We start from the raw sequence: 15,482 nt of genomic DNA on the forward strand, positions 1-15,482 counted from the left end.
CCCTCTATATCTGTTGCAGAGTTAAAAAGAGTAAACATCATGAGAAAAGGATCAACAGAATGGGTACCTTTTTCTATGAAAACACTTCTGGAAATCCAAGATTTTAATAATCTAATATATTTTTTGGAGGAAATACCTTTTAAAATTGCTTCTCTGCTTTCAATACACAAAGGAGGTCTTCAAGATGCAAAAACAAGTATCCTAAGAAGAGTTTGGGAAGCCATATAGAGCAGGCTACTTTAATGCATAAAGGAAACAGCTGTTTCACAGATAAGCAGATGGCAAGGTTATATGCAAAACTTATCGAGAACCTTCTGATAATCAGGCATATAATCAGGCACATGTGTCCAAGAAAGTGAAACTGCCCCCAAATCACCCCTGTCGATGAAGAGAACTAATTAAATGTCCATATGTCTCAGACATAAAGGCCACACATCAATACTATATTGGACCCACAATACCAAACAATTTGTATCTTTCAACTGGTTGAACTTTTTTAACAGAAGGAAAACATTAAAAATATAACAGTGTATGTAAGTCCATGCCACTCTCTCACTTTGTCACAGCTTACCCTTCCCCCTCCCCATATCCTCAAGTCCATTCTCTAGTAGGTCTGTGTCTTTATTCCGTCTTACCCCTAGGTTCTTCATGACCTTTTTTTTCTTAGATTCCATATATATGTGTTAGCATACGGTATTTGTTTTTCTCTTTCTGACTTACTTCACTCTGTATGACAGACTCTAGGTCCATCCAACTCACTAGAGCCGCATAGCACAGGGAGATCAGCTCGGTGGTTTGTGACCACCTAGAGGGGTGGGATAGGGAGGGTGGGAGGGAGGGAGATGCAAGAGGGAAGAGATATGGGAACATATGTATAACTGATTCACTTTGTTATATAGCAGAAACACACCATTGTAAAGCAATTATACTGCAATAAAGATGTTAAAAAAAAAAAACCGTAGTAGAAGAAAGTAGTTACAAATACCACCTATGACCATGTGACCACTTAAAGAAATAAGGACTGTAGTTGTCATAAGTATTTCTTCATTATTTACTTCAGAATACATTTCTATTAAAATATCTTTGTTTTCTTCCCTCTCTTATTTCCTTATCATGTAACATAAGATCATATATCATAGTGTTAAGTATTATTAATTTTATATCATTGTCTTTAAGTTATGGGATATTAAAGATAAAAACAAACATAAGTCAAGGAAAAAAAAAAAAATGACAGCTCTGGCTTGTCCTGAATTAGTTTCTTGTGTGGTCCTCTAATTTTCATTCTGGAATGTTGTGCATCTGGCTCTGGTACACAGAATCCTTTGTTTCCCAGCAGGGACTCTACTACACCACTGTAACTGAACATACTGTGACATTCTGGTTAAAACTTATGTCTACTCAAAGCTCAAGATTATTGAAAGAACATTCTAGAATTCAAGGTAGAATCTAAACCTTGTGTTACTAGATTTGAAATATAAATGTTAAGCCCCACATCTTACATAGATTCACCTGAGTATCTAATCCACCTAGTTTATCAAATTTAAGTATTCATCTTTTGCCAAAATGACTTATTTACTTGGTAGTTTATGTTTTAATTTTTCAAATTACAATTCATGATGAAATTGAAACAAAATGTTTTTGCTCAAATATCTTTGGCCTGAAAAAATTATCTATAGGCAAAATTGACCATAATAGTTCATACTATTAGTTTACCACTCTCAAGCCCCCATTACAGCAGAACAGATTCACAGTACAATGAAATAACTGATTATTTAAATTTTGCATTTGGTGAGGAACACCATCACTTTCTTAATTAGCACTATCTCACAGAGTTAAAATTGAGAATTTGTTTTTACTCAACACTTCTACTGTGTGATAAAACACTATTAAATACCAAAGGAGATAAAACATAAAAGGCAATCAGATACACCACCCTTTTACCCAACAGCTGCAAAATATACATTCTTACTGGTGTGCAGGAACATGCACCAAGATAGAACAGATACTGGGTCATAAAATAAGACTCACCAAGATTTGAAAGACTGACATCTTACAGAGTATGTTCTCTTACCACAATGGAATTGTAAATCAATAAAATATAAATCTCCAACAGATGGAAATTAGATACTTCTAAATAACCCATGGGTTAAAGAAAATGACAGAGGAAACTAGAAAATATTTCTAACAAAATGGTAATGAAAAATATAACCTTAATTTGTAGGATGCAACTAAAGAACTACTTAGAAGGAAATTTATAACTTTATATTAGAAAAGAAGAAAGGTTTAAAAATCATCTAATTCTCTTCAGAAACTAGAGCAAGTGCAAATTAAAGCCAAAGTAAGTATAAGAATAAAAATAAGTCAATTAAATGGAAAATAGTCAAACAATAAAGAAAATTAACAAAAATGTCTCCCAACTTATTTCTTTTTCTAAAGTGTTTTGGTTATTCTTTAAAATTTCCATACAATTTTAAAATAATCTTTTCAATTTCCAGAGAAAAGCCCACTGGGATTTATTTTGCCCAGATAACAGGTTTCTTGAGATATACTTCATTTACAATTCACCCATTTAATGGTGAACTGGAAGCAATTCAATGGGGGATTCATACAATTTACCCACTTAAAATGTACAATTCAGTAGTTTTTAGTATAGTCACAGAGGAGTTGTGCAATCAACACCACAATCAATTTCAAAACATTTTCATCACCCTCCATCCCCCCTCACCCCCCTCCCTCCAAAACCCCATAGTCATTAGCAGCCACTCCCCATTTTCTCCCAACCCCCAGCCCTAGGAAACCACTAATCTACTTCAGGTCTCTATAGATTTGCTTATTCTGGACATTCCAAATAATAGAATCATACAAAATATGGTCTTTTGTGACTGGGTTCTTTTACTTATGTTTTCAAGGTTCATCCATGTTGTACCATGTATCAGTACTTCATTCCTTTTAATGACCATTTTTCGAGAAAAGATAAAGCTACAGTAATCAAGACAATGTGATTTAGCATAAATACAGAATAGAGTCCAGAAATAATCCCTCCCCGCTACGTATTTGGTCAAGTCATTTTTGACAAAGATGCCAATGTAATTCAATGGGGTAAAAAGGATAGCCTTTTTCAAGAAATGATACTAAAGCAATTGGATAGCCATGTGTGATTAAAAAAAACCAAACCCTTACATCACACTAAAATAAAGATTAATTTGAGATAGATTATAGACCTTCAAGGGAAAGCTAATACAAGAAAGCTTTTAGAATAAAATACAGAATCAATCTTTATAATCTTGGAGTAGGCAAATTTTTTTAGACAATACACAAAAATCATTAACCATAAGAAAAATGAAAAAAATTATGCAGTTGACCCTTGAACAACACAGGTTTGAACTGTGTATACAGAGATGTTTTTCAATAAATACAGTTCTACATGATCCATGGTTGGTTGAATCTGAAGACATGAAACTGTGGATATGGAAGGCCAGGTATGGGACTTAAGCATCCTCCATTTTGGTATCGCAGCAGGTGCTGAAACCAATCTCCCATGCATACCAAGGGACAGAGGTACTTCATTAAAAACAATTCTGATCTTCAAAAAATATGTTTTTAAATTACAAAGAGTTTGAAAAAATATTTATATCCAGAATATATAAAGAATTTTTACAATTCAACAAGAAAGCAACTCAATTAAAAAAAATAAAACTTGAGACATTTCACAAAAGAATTTGTCCAAATGACTACATGAAAAGATGCTATCATTAGTCATCAGGAAAATGCAAATGAAAACCACAATGGTAACACTTCACACCTATTAGAATGACTAAAAAGTTGTTACAAAACAACAACAGCAAAAGTTGGTAAGGATATAGAGCAAATGGAACCAAAGTGAGAGTGTAGAAAGAAAAACTGTTTATAAAATAGTTTTGTACTTTTTATACACTTAAAACATACACTTATCATTTGATCCAGCAATTCAAGAAAAATGAAAACATATGTCCACCAAAAAACTATGAATGTTTAGAGCTGCTTTAGTCACCAGCTCAAAATTGGAAACAACCCTAATGTTTTTTAACTGGTGAATGGACAAATTGTGATATATTTAGATCACGGTACACAACTCAGCAATAAGATATGAACTACTGTTAGATGCAACACAGATGAATCTTAAAAACATTATACTTATCAAAAGCTAGATACAGGACTTCCTTGGTGGCGCAGTGGTTAAGAACCTGCCTGCCAATGCAGGGGACACGGGTTCGAGCCCTGGTCCAGGAAGATCCCACATGCCACAGAGCAACTAAGCCCGTGTGCCACAACTGCTGAGCCTGCACTCTAGAGCAAGCGAGCCACAGCTACTGAGCCCACGTGCCACAGGTGCTGAAGCCCTAGCGCCTAGAGCCCATGCTCCGCAACAAGAGAAGCCACCGCAATGAGAAGCCCACACACCTCAACGAAGAGTGGCCCCCACTCACTGCAACTAGAGAAAGCCCGCGTGCAGCAATGAAGACCCAACACAGCCAAAAATAAATAATAAATAAATAAATTTATTTTAATAAAAGCTAGATACAAATTTAAACTTACTTATAAATGGTTATAAACTTAAACTTATAAATGGTTTCCATTTATACGAACTTCCAGAACAGACAAATCTATAGTGACAGAAAGTAGGTAAGTGGTTACCTAGGAAAGAGTGGAGGGGTATTAAGTTTAAAGGGGCATGAGAGAACTTTTCTAGAGTGATGCAAATGTTCTAAATGTTGATTGGCATGGTGGTTTCACAGGTACACATTTTGCCAAAACTCACTAAATTATACAATTAAAATGCATGCATGTAAAGTAATCTCAATAAAGTTAATTTTTTAAAATTAGAAAACTATAATTAGAAAATCAAGCACATTGTATACTGCTAAAACATTGTGGTAACTGATTAAGTTCCTGCTTTAAAAACATGTATATAGTTGACCCTTGAACAACACAGGCTTGAAATGCACAGTTCACTTGTACACAGATTTTTTTCAATAGTTAATACTACAGTACTACACTGTCTGCAGTTGGTTGAATCTGAAGGTGTGGAACTGCAGATATGGAGGGCCAACTATAAGTTGCACACAGATTTTCAACTGTGTGGAGGTTCTGGTGCCCAAACCCCACATTGTTCAAGGGTCAACTGTTAATAGGTATTCTTTCTAGAACTCACTCAATCTGAATTAAAAATAAAGTAGGTAAAAATATTTAAAATACTAAATATTACAATTAAATATTAAAATATCAAAAATAAAATAGGTTAAAAAATTCCATGAGAGCCCTGGCAGAGACCACCAACCAAAAGAAAGTTGCTTAACATGTTTTGGAACGGCATGTGGCCCTTGGCATGGTATCAAATTCTTGCTGGAGAAGAATAACCTAACAAAAAATAAGTGTGCATGTCAGAAAATAGAAAATTAGGTTGAACAAGTAAAATGGAGTCCATTTTGGTCCTTTATGTGCATTCCTCTCCTAGAACCACTACAGTATTTCTGGTCTACCAAAGTAGTTAACTGGGCACCAAGTTTCATAGACTGTCGATCTAGTTTTCCTTATTATATGTGATCCTCCTCAAGAACAGCCAGCAAACATGTCTCATTTTTTTTTTTGAATTTTGTTTTAGTTTTTTAATACAGCAGGTTCTTATTAGTTATCTATTTTATACATATTAGTGTCTATATGTCAATCCCAATCTCCCAGTTCATCCCACCACCACCACCTCCCCCACTTTATGTCTCAGATTTCTTTTGTATCATCTCAAGTGCTTAGGACAGCAGATACTCTGACCCTACTTATTTATGAACTTGCACTTGTGTTGCAAAAATGAAAAAGGAGTGACACACTACTTTAACCAGCTGGCCTACTTAGCCTAAATAAAGCAACCAGAATTATGCTCAGCACAAAGGATGGGAAAGTCCCTGATGTCGAAGACACTGAAAAATACCACCTTCACATACAGACTGAATAACAAATGTAAGTAGACCCAGAGTAGAAAAAGATACCTTGGGGAGGAAGAAAGAGGGCTGGTGGGTGTGGTGAATAGCCAAGAATCAAAGACTTTTGAGGAGATTTTAGGGAGGAATATTATTATGTGTTTTTATGGCTTTTAAGGAGATTTAAAGGCATAGCAAATGAAATGAGATCTAAGTGATTCCTTTGTAAAATAGAAATTTTTAGGAAATTGGCAAAAAACAAGGAAGAGTATTTGTTACTTTGATATAGCATGTCACTTGACGGTTTTCATTTCATACATTTAAATAAAATGTCAATGCTTTCTGATTAATATATCAATATATTATCATTTAATTTTTAGTACTGTTTGGTATAATATGGACTACCTCAACCACATCCAGCATCTAAAATAATTAGCTGCCTGGGGCCTAGAGTCCTGGGCGGCTGCTGAGAGGGCCTTCCTGGCCTGTTGGTGCCTGTGGGGTGCTGCAGGCTTCTCCTGGGCGTCCAGTCCTGGTTGGCTGCGTGTAATGGCCTGCAGGGCTCTGAGTGGGCAGTGCCCTACACCAGCGATAGCCTTAAAGGGAGGAGAACTCGTCAGGGACGACACTGTGCGGGTTAATTTGGGAAGTGATGGTTAAAGTTTCTGGCTTTAGACTCCTTATTTATGTTGTTAATTTTGATGGGGGTAGAGATGGAAGCTGGTCCCGTTAACAATGAGTTCTCAGTCTGGAGAGGAAAACAAATCAAGGTGAACTAAAGAAAATGAGTCTTTCCCTAAAAGAAATAGAAGATGGGGAAGATGAGATGTCAGAAGATAATGACAATGGCAGCAGAGATGAGGCTGTCGTCCCTAAGAATGGTAGGAAGGTTGCTACTGCTCCCAGAAATAAAATAGAAAAAACCCGTTTCTGGCTCCCATGTTTGCTGAGAAATTAATATCACCACACAGGAGGGGAGCCACACGGGCCAATTTGCCAAAAGACAGGAGGAGTGCCAAGCTCAAGGACCATGAGAAGAGACATGAGAACTCGGAGGAGGATGAAGAGCCTTCGAAGAAAGCACCTGATAAACAGAAGGAAATGACCAAACAGAAGGCTTCCACTGAAACCAAAAAACAGAAATTAGAAGGAGATTTGGTTAGTGAATTTTAAATCTGCTGATGACCAGGAAAAAGCCCTGGAACTCAGTGAAACAAAGGGCCCTGGATATGAAACTAAATTGAAGAAACCAAAGGGAAAGGAAACAAAGAAAGATCGAAATGCCAAAACACTTTTGATCAAGAACCTGCCTGACAAAGTCACTCAGCATGAATTAATAGAAGTGTTTTAGGATGCTTTTCAAATCAGATTGGTGAGCAAGGATAGGATGAGTGAAAGGATCGCCTATATTGACTTCAAGTCACAGGCCGATGCACAGCGAGCCTTGGAAGAGAAGCAAGGAACAGAGATCGGTGGGCTTGCTGTAGTTCTGGACCTTGTTGGAGAAAAAAGCCAAGGCCAAGATGAAAGAGACGGAAAAAAGAGCACTTGGAGAATGGGAAAACGAAAGAATAAGAAAGCCATGCATTTCAAGAAAAATGTGAGAGAGCGTATTTGTGGAAGTAAAGAATGTTCCTAGATGTTTAATATGCAAACAAAGCCTGTCTGTGTCCAGAGAATGTAACCTAAAACACCATTATGAAAGCAACCATCATAGGAACCACGATGGATTTACAGAAAAGATGTGATAGAAAATTCAACAAACTGAAAAAAAGACTGAAATTTCAACATGATTTGCTTTTGAACGTGGATAGAATAAGTGATGCTGCCATGAAATGTAGTTATGTATTAAGTGAGAAAATTGCCTGGTCAGCAAAACCTCTTGCAGATGGTGAGTTTATCAAAGACTGTCTGTTGAGCGCAGCAGAAACCATGTGCCCTGAACAGACACGCACTTGCCAACATAAGACTAACTGGTAATGTTGTTGCCCAGCATGTTAACAATATGACTGAGAACTTGCAGGACAAGTTGCAAGAAAAAGCTGAATCATTTGTGGCTTTTTTCCATTGTAGCTCAGGAAGGTGTGGATGGAAATAACGCCCCCCCCCACGTAGCTGTATTTATTCATGGTGTCAGTGAAACTTTTGACGTGATCAAAGAACTTTTGGACATGGTTTCCATAACAGGCACAACATCAGGAAATAGTTTTACGTGATGAGAAAAGTCTTAAAAAAATTTAACGTGGACTGGTCAAAGCTGGTAAGTATTAGCACAGATGGTGACTCTGTGATGGTTAGTGTTAAAGAACTAGTTACAAAACTGAAATCTAAAGTGTCAGGGCTTTGCCAAGACAAGGAACTTAAGTCTCTGCACGGTCTCATTCTCCAGGAGACACTTTGTGCTAAAAGATTAAAAATGGATCATGTCATGGACATAGTTTATACCATAACCCGGATACACTCCCATGGCTCGGACCACAGAAATCGGTGCTGTGTTTAATCAGTTAGACGCACAATATGGAAACATGTTCTGCTCTATGGAACTTAAGTGGCTGAATTGTGGTGTGGTCCTAAGGCAGCTTTTTGAACAGTTGGAGGAAACTCACTTTTTCATGTCTTCTAGAGGAAAATCTGAGCCTCAGCTTACGAGCAAAGATTGGGTCAGAGACTTAACCTTTTTGGTTGACATTATTATAACATATCTAAACATACTGGATATTTCTCTGCAAAGGCGTTCACAAGTGGTGACACAAATGTATGATTCAGTTGGCTCATTCCTAGTGAAATTTTGTCTTTGGTAGACTCATTTGGGAAGGAACAACCTGGCCCACTTTCCTACGATGAAATTAGTTTTTGAAAATGAAAACGACAGCCTGAACTACATTCCCCAAATGAAAGAGTTGAAGACTCAATTCCAAAAAACGTTCTCTGACTTTTCCAACTTTATGAGAATGAACTAATCTTGTTTAGTTCCCCTTTCTCAATTAGTATTAATAATGTGAATAAAGAGCTACAAATGGAAGCTACTGAATTGCAGGTCAACACTATACTGAAAGCCAAATATGATAACGTTGGAATCCCAGAATTCTACAGATATCTTGGGAGGTTACCCTAAATATAAAAACCATTATGCAAAGATTCTGTCCATGTTTGGAAGTACTTATGTTTGTGAGCAGCTATTTTCTGCTATGAAACTAAAGAAAACTAAGTGTTGCTCAGAGTTAAAGGATCAAAGACGAATTCTCTGCTGCATGTTGCAACACAAGATTCGCAGCCTCACGCTGACTGATATCTTGGGGCAGAGGAAAGGAAGGCCAGATTCTGAATTTCAAATCTGAGGAGTAATACATTATGGAACTTTGAATAATTATTTATATTTCCAAATTATATTTTTTCAATGCCAAATTTAAAGTACAATCTCTGGCATCATATGTCTGTACCTCATAACATATAAAATAAAATTTGACTATATTCTGGCAAAAAAAAAATAACTAAAAACATTTTTCCATTTCAGATCATACGAAAAGATCAAAGGCAGAAGACAAACAGAACATAAAATTTCAATGAGAAAAAAGAAGAGAAAAGCAAGAGGACTCAAGTTTGGCTCTTTGCATATGTGGACTATCTGCAGATAAAAGTGGGTAATCCCTAAGAATCTGCTGAGAATATTTGGTGTGGGGGGAGGGTCTTACCTAATCCTTGTTAGAAATAACATAGATCTGTGTGAAGAAGTGTAAGGAAGTTTTAAGAAATGCCAAAGGTGTATGTATTACTGTATGTATATATGGTAGGAATACATAAAAATGTATGTATTACTACCATACATTTGGGGTGATAATAGGGAATGTATGCGGAACAACAAGAGAAGCCCCCTGCTTTGGAGAGCTGCTGAAGTCCAACCAGAGGCAACTGTGGCAGTTTTGGGGAAAGTGATATGGCAGAAAGAATAATCCGTTTGAAAGCCTAAGCTGATGTAGTTTTTAAGCACTGTGACATATTAAGCCATGACTGTTTCATGTTACTTTCAATGGAATAGTATGACAGTATAATAACTTTACCTTTGGATTCTTGCCCTCTTTGGCCAATAATGCCCGAAGTCTTTCTTGTGAAGGGGGTGCAATGAAGATAATATATGGTTTCAAGTCTGAGTTCCGGAGAGTCTTCAATGACTGTAAAGAAAAGACAGATCTTAACCATTCAATATAAGAATATATTGTGTACCTATAACACACACAGAATATTGGCTTACTCTTTATATGTAATGAAATAAAATTAATGAAGAATTACAACTATGTGATGATAAAATACCCTGCTAATAAGATCACACACAGATTAAAATAACCATATTAAAAATCCGTTTTGAAGGAATTACAAATGAGCAGTCACCTTACCATGTGCCAGGGTCTAAATGCAAAAAGAACCAGAGAAAAACTTCACATACACATACAAAAGAAAATTCTGGAAAAGCACATCCAAGAAGAAAAAGCATACTGTCTGAATTAAGAGACTGGTTTTCACCTTGCCTTTGCATGAATGTGTGTCCCTAAATTGAAGCACTCTACAAAAATGGGATTAGGGACATGTCCTTTTCTATCTTAAAAACAGTAATTAAGACAATATGCTTAACTACTCTAAGTTCTTTGGTAAATCTGTTAGCCAAAATAATATAAAGAATTCTGAAGGAATTTAGTAAAAACATCAATCCTTCTCTTAAGTCTGATATTTATAATTGAAACAGCAGAGACTAATAAGCTCTTTTGTTCACTAAAAAATAAAGAAAACCTAATTACTATTTCAGGAAAGCCATTTTGGAATCAATTCTCTCTCTCTCTCTCTTTTTTTTAATAAATTTATTTATCTTTGGCTGCGTTGGGTCTTTGTTGCTGTGCGCGGGCTTTCTCTAGTTGTGGTGAGCGGGGTGTACTACTCTTCGTTGTGGCGTGTGGGCTTCTCATTGTGGTGGCTTCTCTTGTTGCGGAGCACGGGCTCTAGGCACATGGGCTTCAGTAGTTGTGGCACACGGGCTCAGCAGCTGTGGTTCATAGGCTCTAGAGCGCAGGCTCGGTAGTTGTGGTGCACGGGCTTAGTTGCTCTGCGGCATGTGGGATCTTCCCAAACCAGGGCTTGTACCCGTGTCCCCTGCACTGGCAGGCGGATTCTTAACCCCTGCGCCACCAGGGAAGTCCCTCAATTCTCTTTCATATACATCTCTTTAATTACCACTGCCTATGTCTCGTGAGTTGACATACACAGTAGGTTCCACCACATTTAGCAAAGTTTTATGCTAAAGCTGTACAATGTAGAAAAAGAAAAAAAATTCACAACAAACACAATCTTAAAAATCCCAAATTTCTAAAATTATTTTATTTTTAATGGAAATCTGAAAAGAAACTGTTAGTAATTTTTGAAGGTTTTCTTTTGTATGACAGATAATAGAACAGTGGACATTTCGTTAGATACAACCCAGCACTCATAATGATACTTACTAATACTTGAACTACGTCATTTAAAACCATAAAAATGACCTCTAATTATTCTAATTTTTCTCATATAAGAATCAGGAAAGGGAAATTCTTTTATAACCTTTAAAATACCAAAGTATTTTATAACCTTTTATAACCTTTAAAATACTAAAGTATATACACATTTACCAGCACTACAGCTACTGTATTTTAAATTTCATAAAACATGTACATGTGTATATATGTAAGTATGGAATATATGTATTTTCCCCTCAGAGGAAACTGAAAGAGATTTAGCAACCTAAATTCGTAGGGAATCAGTGTGAAAAAACTGTATGAGAACTTAATTAGGTCCTGTGGTTCTTGGACCAAAACACAGTTCCCACTAAAAATTACTCTGTGAAAAATGTCCTCAAGTTCAACACCCTAAACCAAAATAGTTTTACCTGTGTACGAAGACTTAAAAGACATATTTTGCCCGAGTTGATCACTTGCCGTACAGAATCTATGCTGGTTCCATACAAATTTTTCTCAAATTCACCATGCTCAATGAACTTTCCAGCTGCTACGTCTGCCTCAAATGCCTGCCGTGAAACAAAGTGGTAATCTCTACCGGCTACTTCATGGTCTCGCCGACTCCGAGTTGTATCTAGGCAAACAAAATGAGGTAAAAATAATGGACGTGGATCAGAGTAAGGATGAGGGATAATTCTGTTAGTCAGAAAAAATGTTTATTTTGTAATACAAATTTAAAAATAATGAATTAAGGAAATGTTAGACCCCCATGTGTTTAATTTAACATTGACTGGTTTTATTTCTAGATTGAGAAATGAACAAAACTGTGTTTTTACTATCTTAATAACCATTACCTTTAATATGTTTTATGCTTACACTCCAATTACTTCATCTTGCATTTCATTTAAAATACTATCACTCTGGGGACCTCCCTGGTGGCACAGTGGTTAAGAATCTGCTTGCCAATCCAGGGGACACGGATTTGAGCCCTGGTCTGGGAAGATCCCACATGCCGTGGAGCAACTAAACCCATGCGCCACAACCTACTGAGCCTGCACTCTAGAGCCCACAAGCCACAACTACTGAGCCCGCGTGCCCCAACTACTGAAGCCCACGTGCCTAGAGCCCTTGCTCTGCAGCAAGAGAAGCCACCGCAATGAGAAGCCCACACACTGCAACAAAGAGTAGCCCCTATTTGCTGCAACTAGAGAAAGCCCACGCGCAGCAACGAAGACCCAACGCAGCCAAAAATAAATATAAATAACTAAACTTTAAAAGTAAAATAAAATACTATCACTCAGTTTTTCCATAAGATTAGGTACTATCCAATCTTTAAACAGAACTTCTGTATTCAGAAATTAGGTCTAAATTAGGTCTAAATTTTTATCTTCTGCATCAGTTAAAAAAAACAGGAGCTGATTCCATACTGAGCAGGGCATTGTAAGAGGCCCAAATTGAAATTCATTTAGAACGTAATTAGTACCATACTCTTAGAGAAAATGTATATTTATCAAGAGTGACTATCTTTAATAGCAAATTCTCAAAAGATTTGGTTAAAACAAAGTTCCTCTTTCTTGGACAACACTCTTTTGATGAAATGGGTGAAAAACTTCCCTACACAGTTAGGTTCTAAGGTGGTAAGCTGAAAAGCACAGGAAAATGGGAATGCATCCAAACTTACGAGGAACTGCAGATGCAAAGCGGTCTTTCTCTTTGTTCATGAGCCTCTGACGCAATTCATTCTGGCCACAGTTCTGTGGACCAATTAAAATGATAGGTCTTTTCCTATTTGCTGGCTGATGATAAAGTGACATTTCCTCATAAGTTAAGATCTCTTCATTGTCATAATCTTTGAAAAAGAAAAAGTTAAGCCCTTCAGACAGAATTATTGCCATGTAATAAATATATACTCATAGATCTTACAAAAAATTGAAAAAAAGCACAAGTTATTATCATTAAAAATGCTTAACTTTTGGGATCAAGACAGTAATATGGAAAATCATGAGTATTTTCCCATGTCATTATATCCTTGCCAGGATTATGAAAATAAAGCAAATAATATATTAATCCTTCTAGAAATGTTTATTGCTTCTTGTTTCATACTGTGTTTGAATGTTTAATACAATATAACTATACTGATTCATATCAAATAGCTAGTTTGCAGCCAATACTTTGACAGAGGGTGAGGCACCAAGGCATAAACTAATGAGAATAATATCTGTCATTTTTGTAAAATGGGGATACTAATACTTTAATTAGAGGGTTGGTTTAAGGAGAAGACAATGTATATGCTGCAAACAATACCTGGCATGACAAACATTTACAGATAGTGCTGCAATTAGTGTTATCAGAGAAAGCTGGAATACTTTTCTGTGATCATATAACTTGAAAACACAGCACATCTATGCTATCCAACTTTCTACACTTATGTTTACTTTATCCTGGAATACTAATACTAACCTGAGATCATGATTCAAGAAGAGGTATAAATTATAACAGGTGGGGTAACATTCCTAAAGCCCATAATCCAGATGAAATCAGAGCTGTCAAGTGGTAAGAACAAAGGCAGACAACCAGTGACCTGCTATCTTCTCAATCATATTACTTCAGCTAACTGGGTAAGAGCATCAGATGTGTAGTCAGACCGTCAGCTACAAGTTCTATGGGGGCAGGGGACCATCTTAATCTTGTCAGTGCTTAGCACAGAGCACAGAGCAGGAACTCAAACTCTAGTTGCTTAAACTCCAACTCAACGTAAGAACTTAAGCAGGCCACTTTCACATCTGAACTTGAATTCATTAATCTGTAATCTCAAGGAATTTATTTTGAGAACTAAATGGATGAAGGTTACTGCCCCTGGAATAGAAGTTATTATAAATGATAGTTATTAATAAAAATGTTAATTATGATAACAGCACCATGAACAGAAATGTAATTCCTTCCCTTCTCAAAACGCTTTTCCCTCTGAAAAATCTAAGTTCCTTCTTCTAACATGTACAGACTGTGGAAGCATTTTGACTCACAGATGTAGATATATCATAATATAACAGCTATTAGAGCTGAACCAGTTAATTTTAGTGTATTTCAAAAGATAAAGAAACAGATATTAATCACTTACCCAAGTATAGAGGAAAAGATTAAAATTCCAATAAATCTTCTTAGCTACATAATCTATCAATTAGCATTAAGGATGTTTATTTTGGGAAAAAAAATTTATAATAGTAGATGGAATCTCAGGTTTAGTTTTGTATCAAATTTTCCAATAATCTATAACATTTTATTTTCACTAGTTCAATTTATGCCACTTAAGAAATTTTCAAGGTATTGAGAGAATAAAAATAAGCCTTATAAATTGTGTAAGAAGTTAAAGACTCCCTTTGCTTTATTATTTAGCTTGTTTCTAATGTGAATTAAAGAAGGGGTAGCAAATTCTAAAGCCCATGAGGACCAACCAAGAAGGTAATGAAAGCACTAAATCAGGCTGGGTTTATAAAACATTGGATGTGTTGGAGACTGCTGAACTAAGTAGGTGCCCAGTATAAAGGCAAAAGCATATCATTCAGGTCCAGCAGACCAGTGTCATGTGGGAATATGAGCCCAGTGTTATTAGAGCTTTTGATTTTAAGAGAAGCTACAACTTAAAAATTTTTTAATCTTAACAATAAATTAAAATAGAACAGAAAACTCTCCTGTGTGCCTGACTCAGTCAGCAGGCTCTATGCAATGGCTTGCCTTGGTGACATGAGTTACTGTAGACAAAATGTTCATTTTTTACTTAAAATACAGCTATATTGTTAGAATTTGTTAGAAACATGTATTAATTTTGCAAATAAGGAGTTTAAGTAGGAAAAAATTTATGAGGAAACTATCAATATAACACTGTACATGGTAAATTGTACTATAATTTTTATACCAGTTTTTCTCAGAATTTAAAACTGTGCATTCCTCATAGGATTCCAAAAGAAAATAATTTCTGCTAAATGGCTTTATTAAGCACACATGTTACATTAAGAGGCCAGAACCAGAAATAAAATTCCCTGAAAATATCAATTTA

The 15,482-nt window shown here is 36.1% G+C and overlaps 1 protein-coding gene across 1 annotated transcript in view; it reads right to left on the reverse strand.

Moving 5' to 3' along the window:
• The window catches only part of PALS1 (protein associated with LIN7 1, MAGUK p55 family member), a 70,723-nt gene that overhangs the window by 3,707 nt on the left and 51,534 nt on the right, over nt 1-15,482 (reverse strand). Inside the window, exons 11-13 of the mRNA XM_024747255.1 lie at nt 13,110-13,277; nt 11,860-12,062; nt 10,010-10,120 (exon numbers count right to left, since the gene is read on the reverse strand). Of these exons, the coding sequence (XP_024603023.1) occupies nt 10,010-10,120; nt 11,860-12,062; nt 13,110-13,277 (482 nt within the window). The remainder of the gene's footprint in view (nt 1-10,009; nt 10,121-11,859; nt 12,063-13,109; nt 13,278-15,482) is intronic.

The sequence above is a fragment of the Neophocaena asiaeorientalis genome, unplaced genomic scaffold (genome assembly GCF_003031525.2).
Source record: "Neophocaena asiaeorientalis asiaeorientalis breed wild unplaced genomic scaffold, Neophocaena_asiaeorientalis_V1.1 scaffold398, whole genome shotgun sequence".
Classification (NCBI taxonomy): domain Eukaryota; kingdom Metazoa; phylum Chordata; class Mammalia; order Artiodactyla; family Phocoenidae; genus Neophocaena; species Neophocaena asiaeorientalis.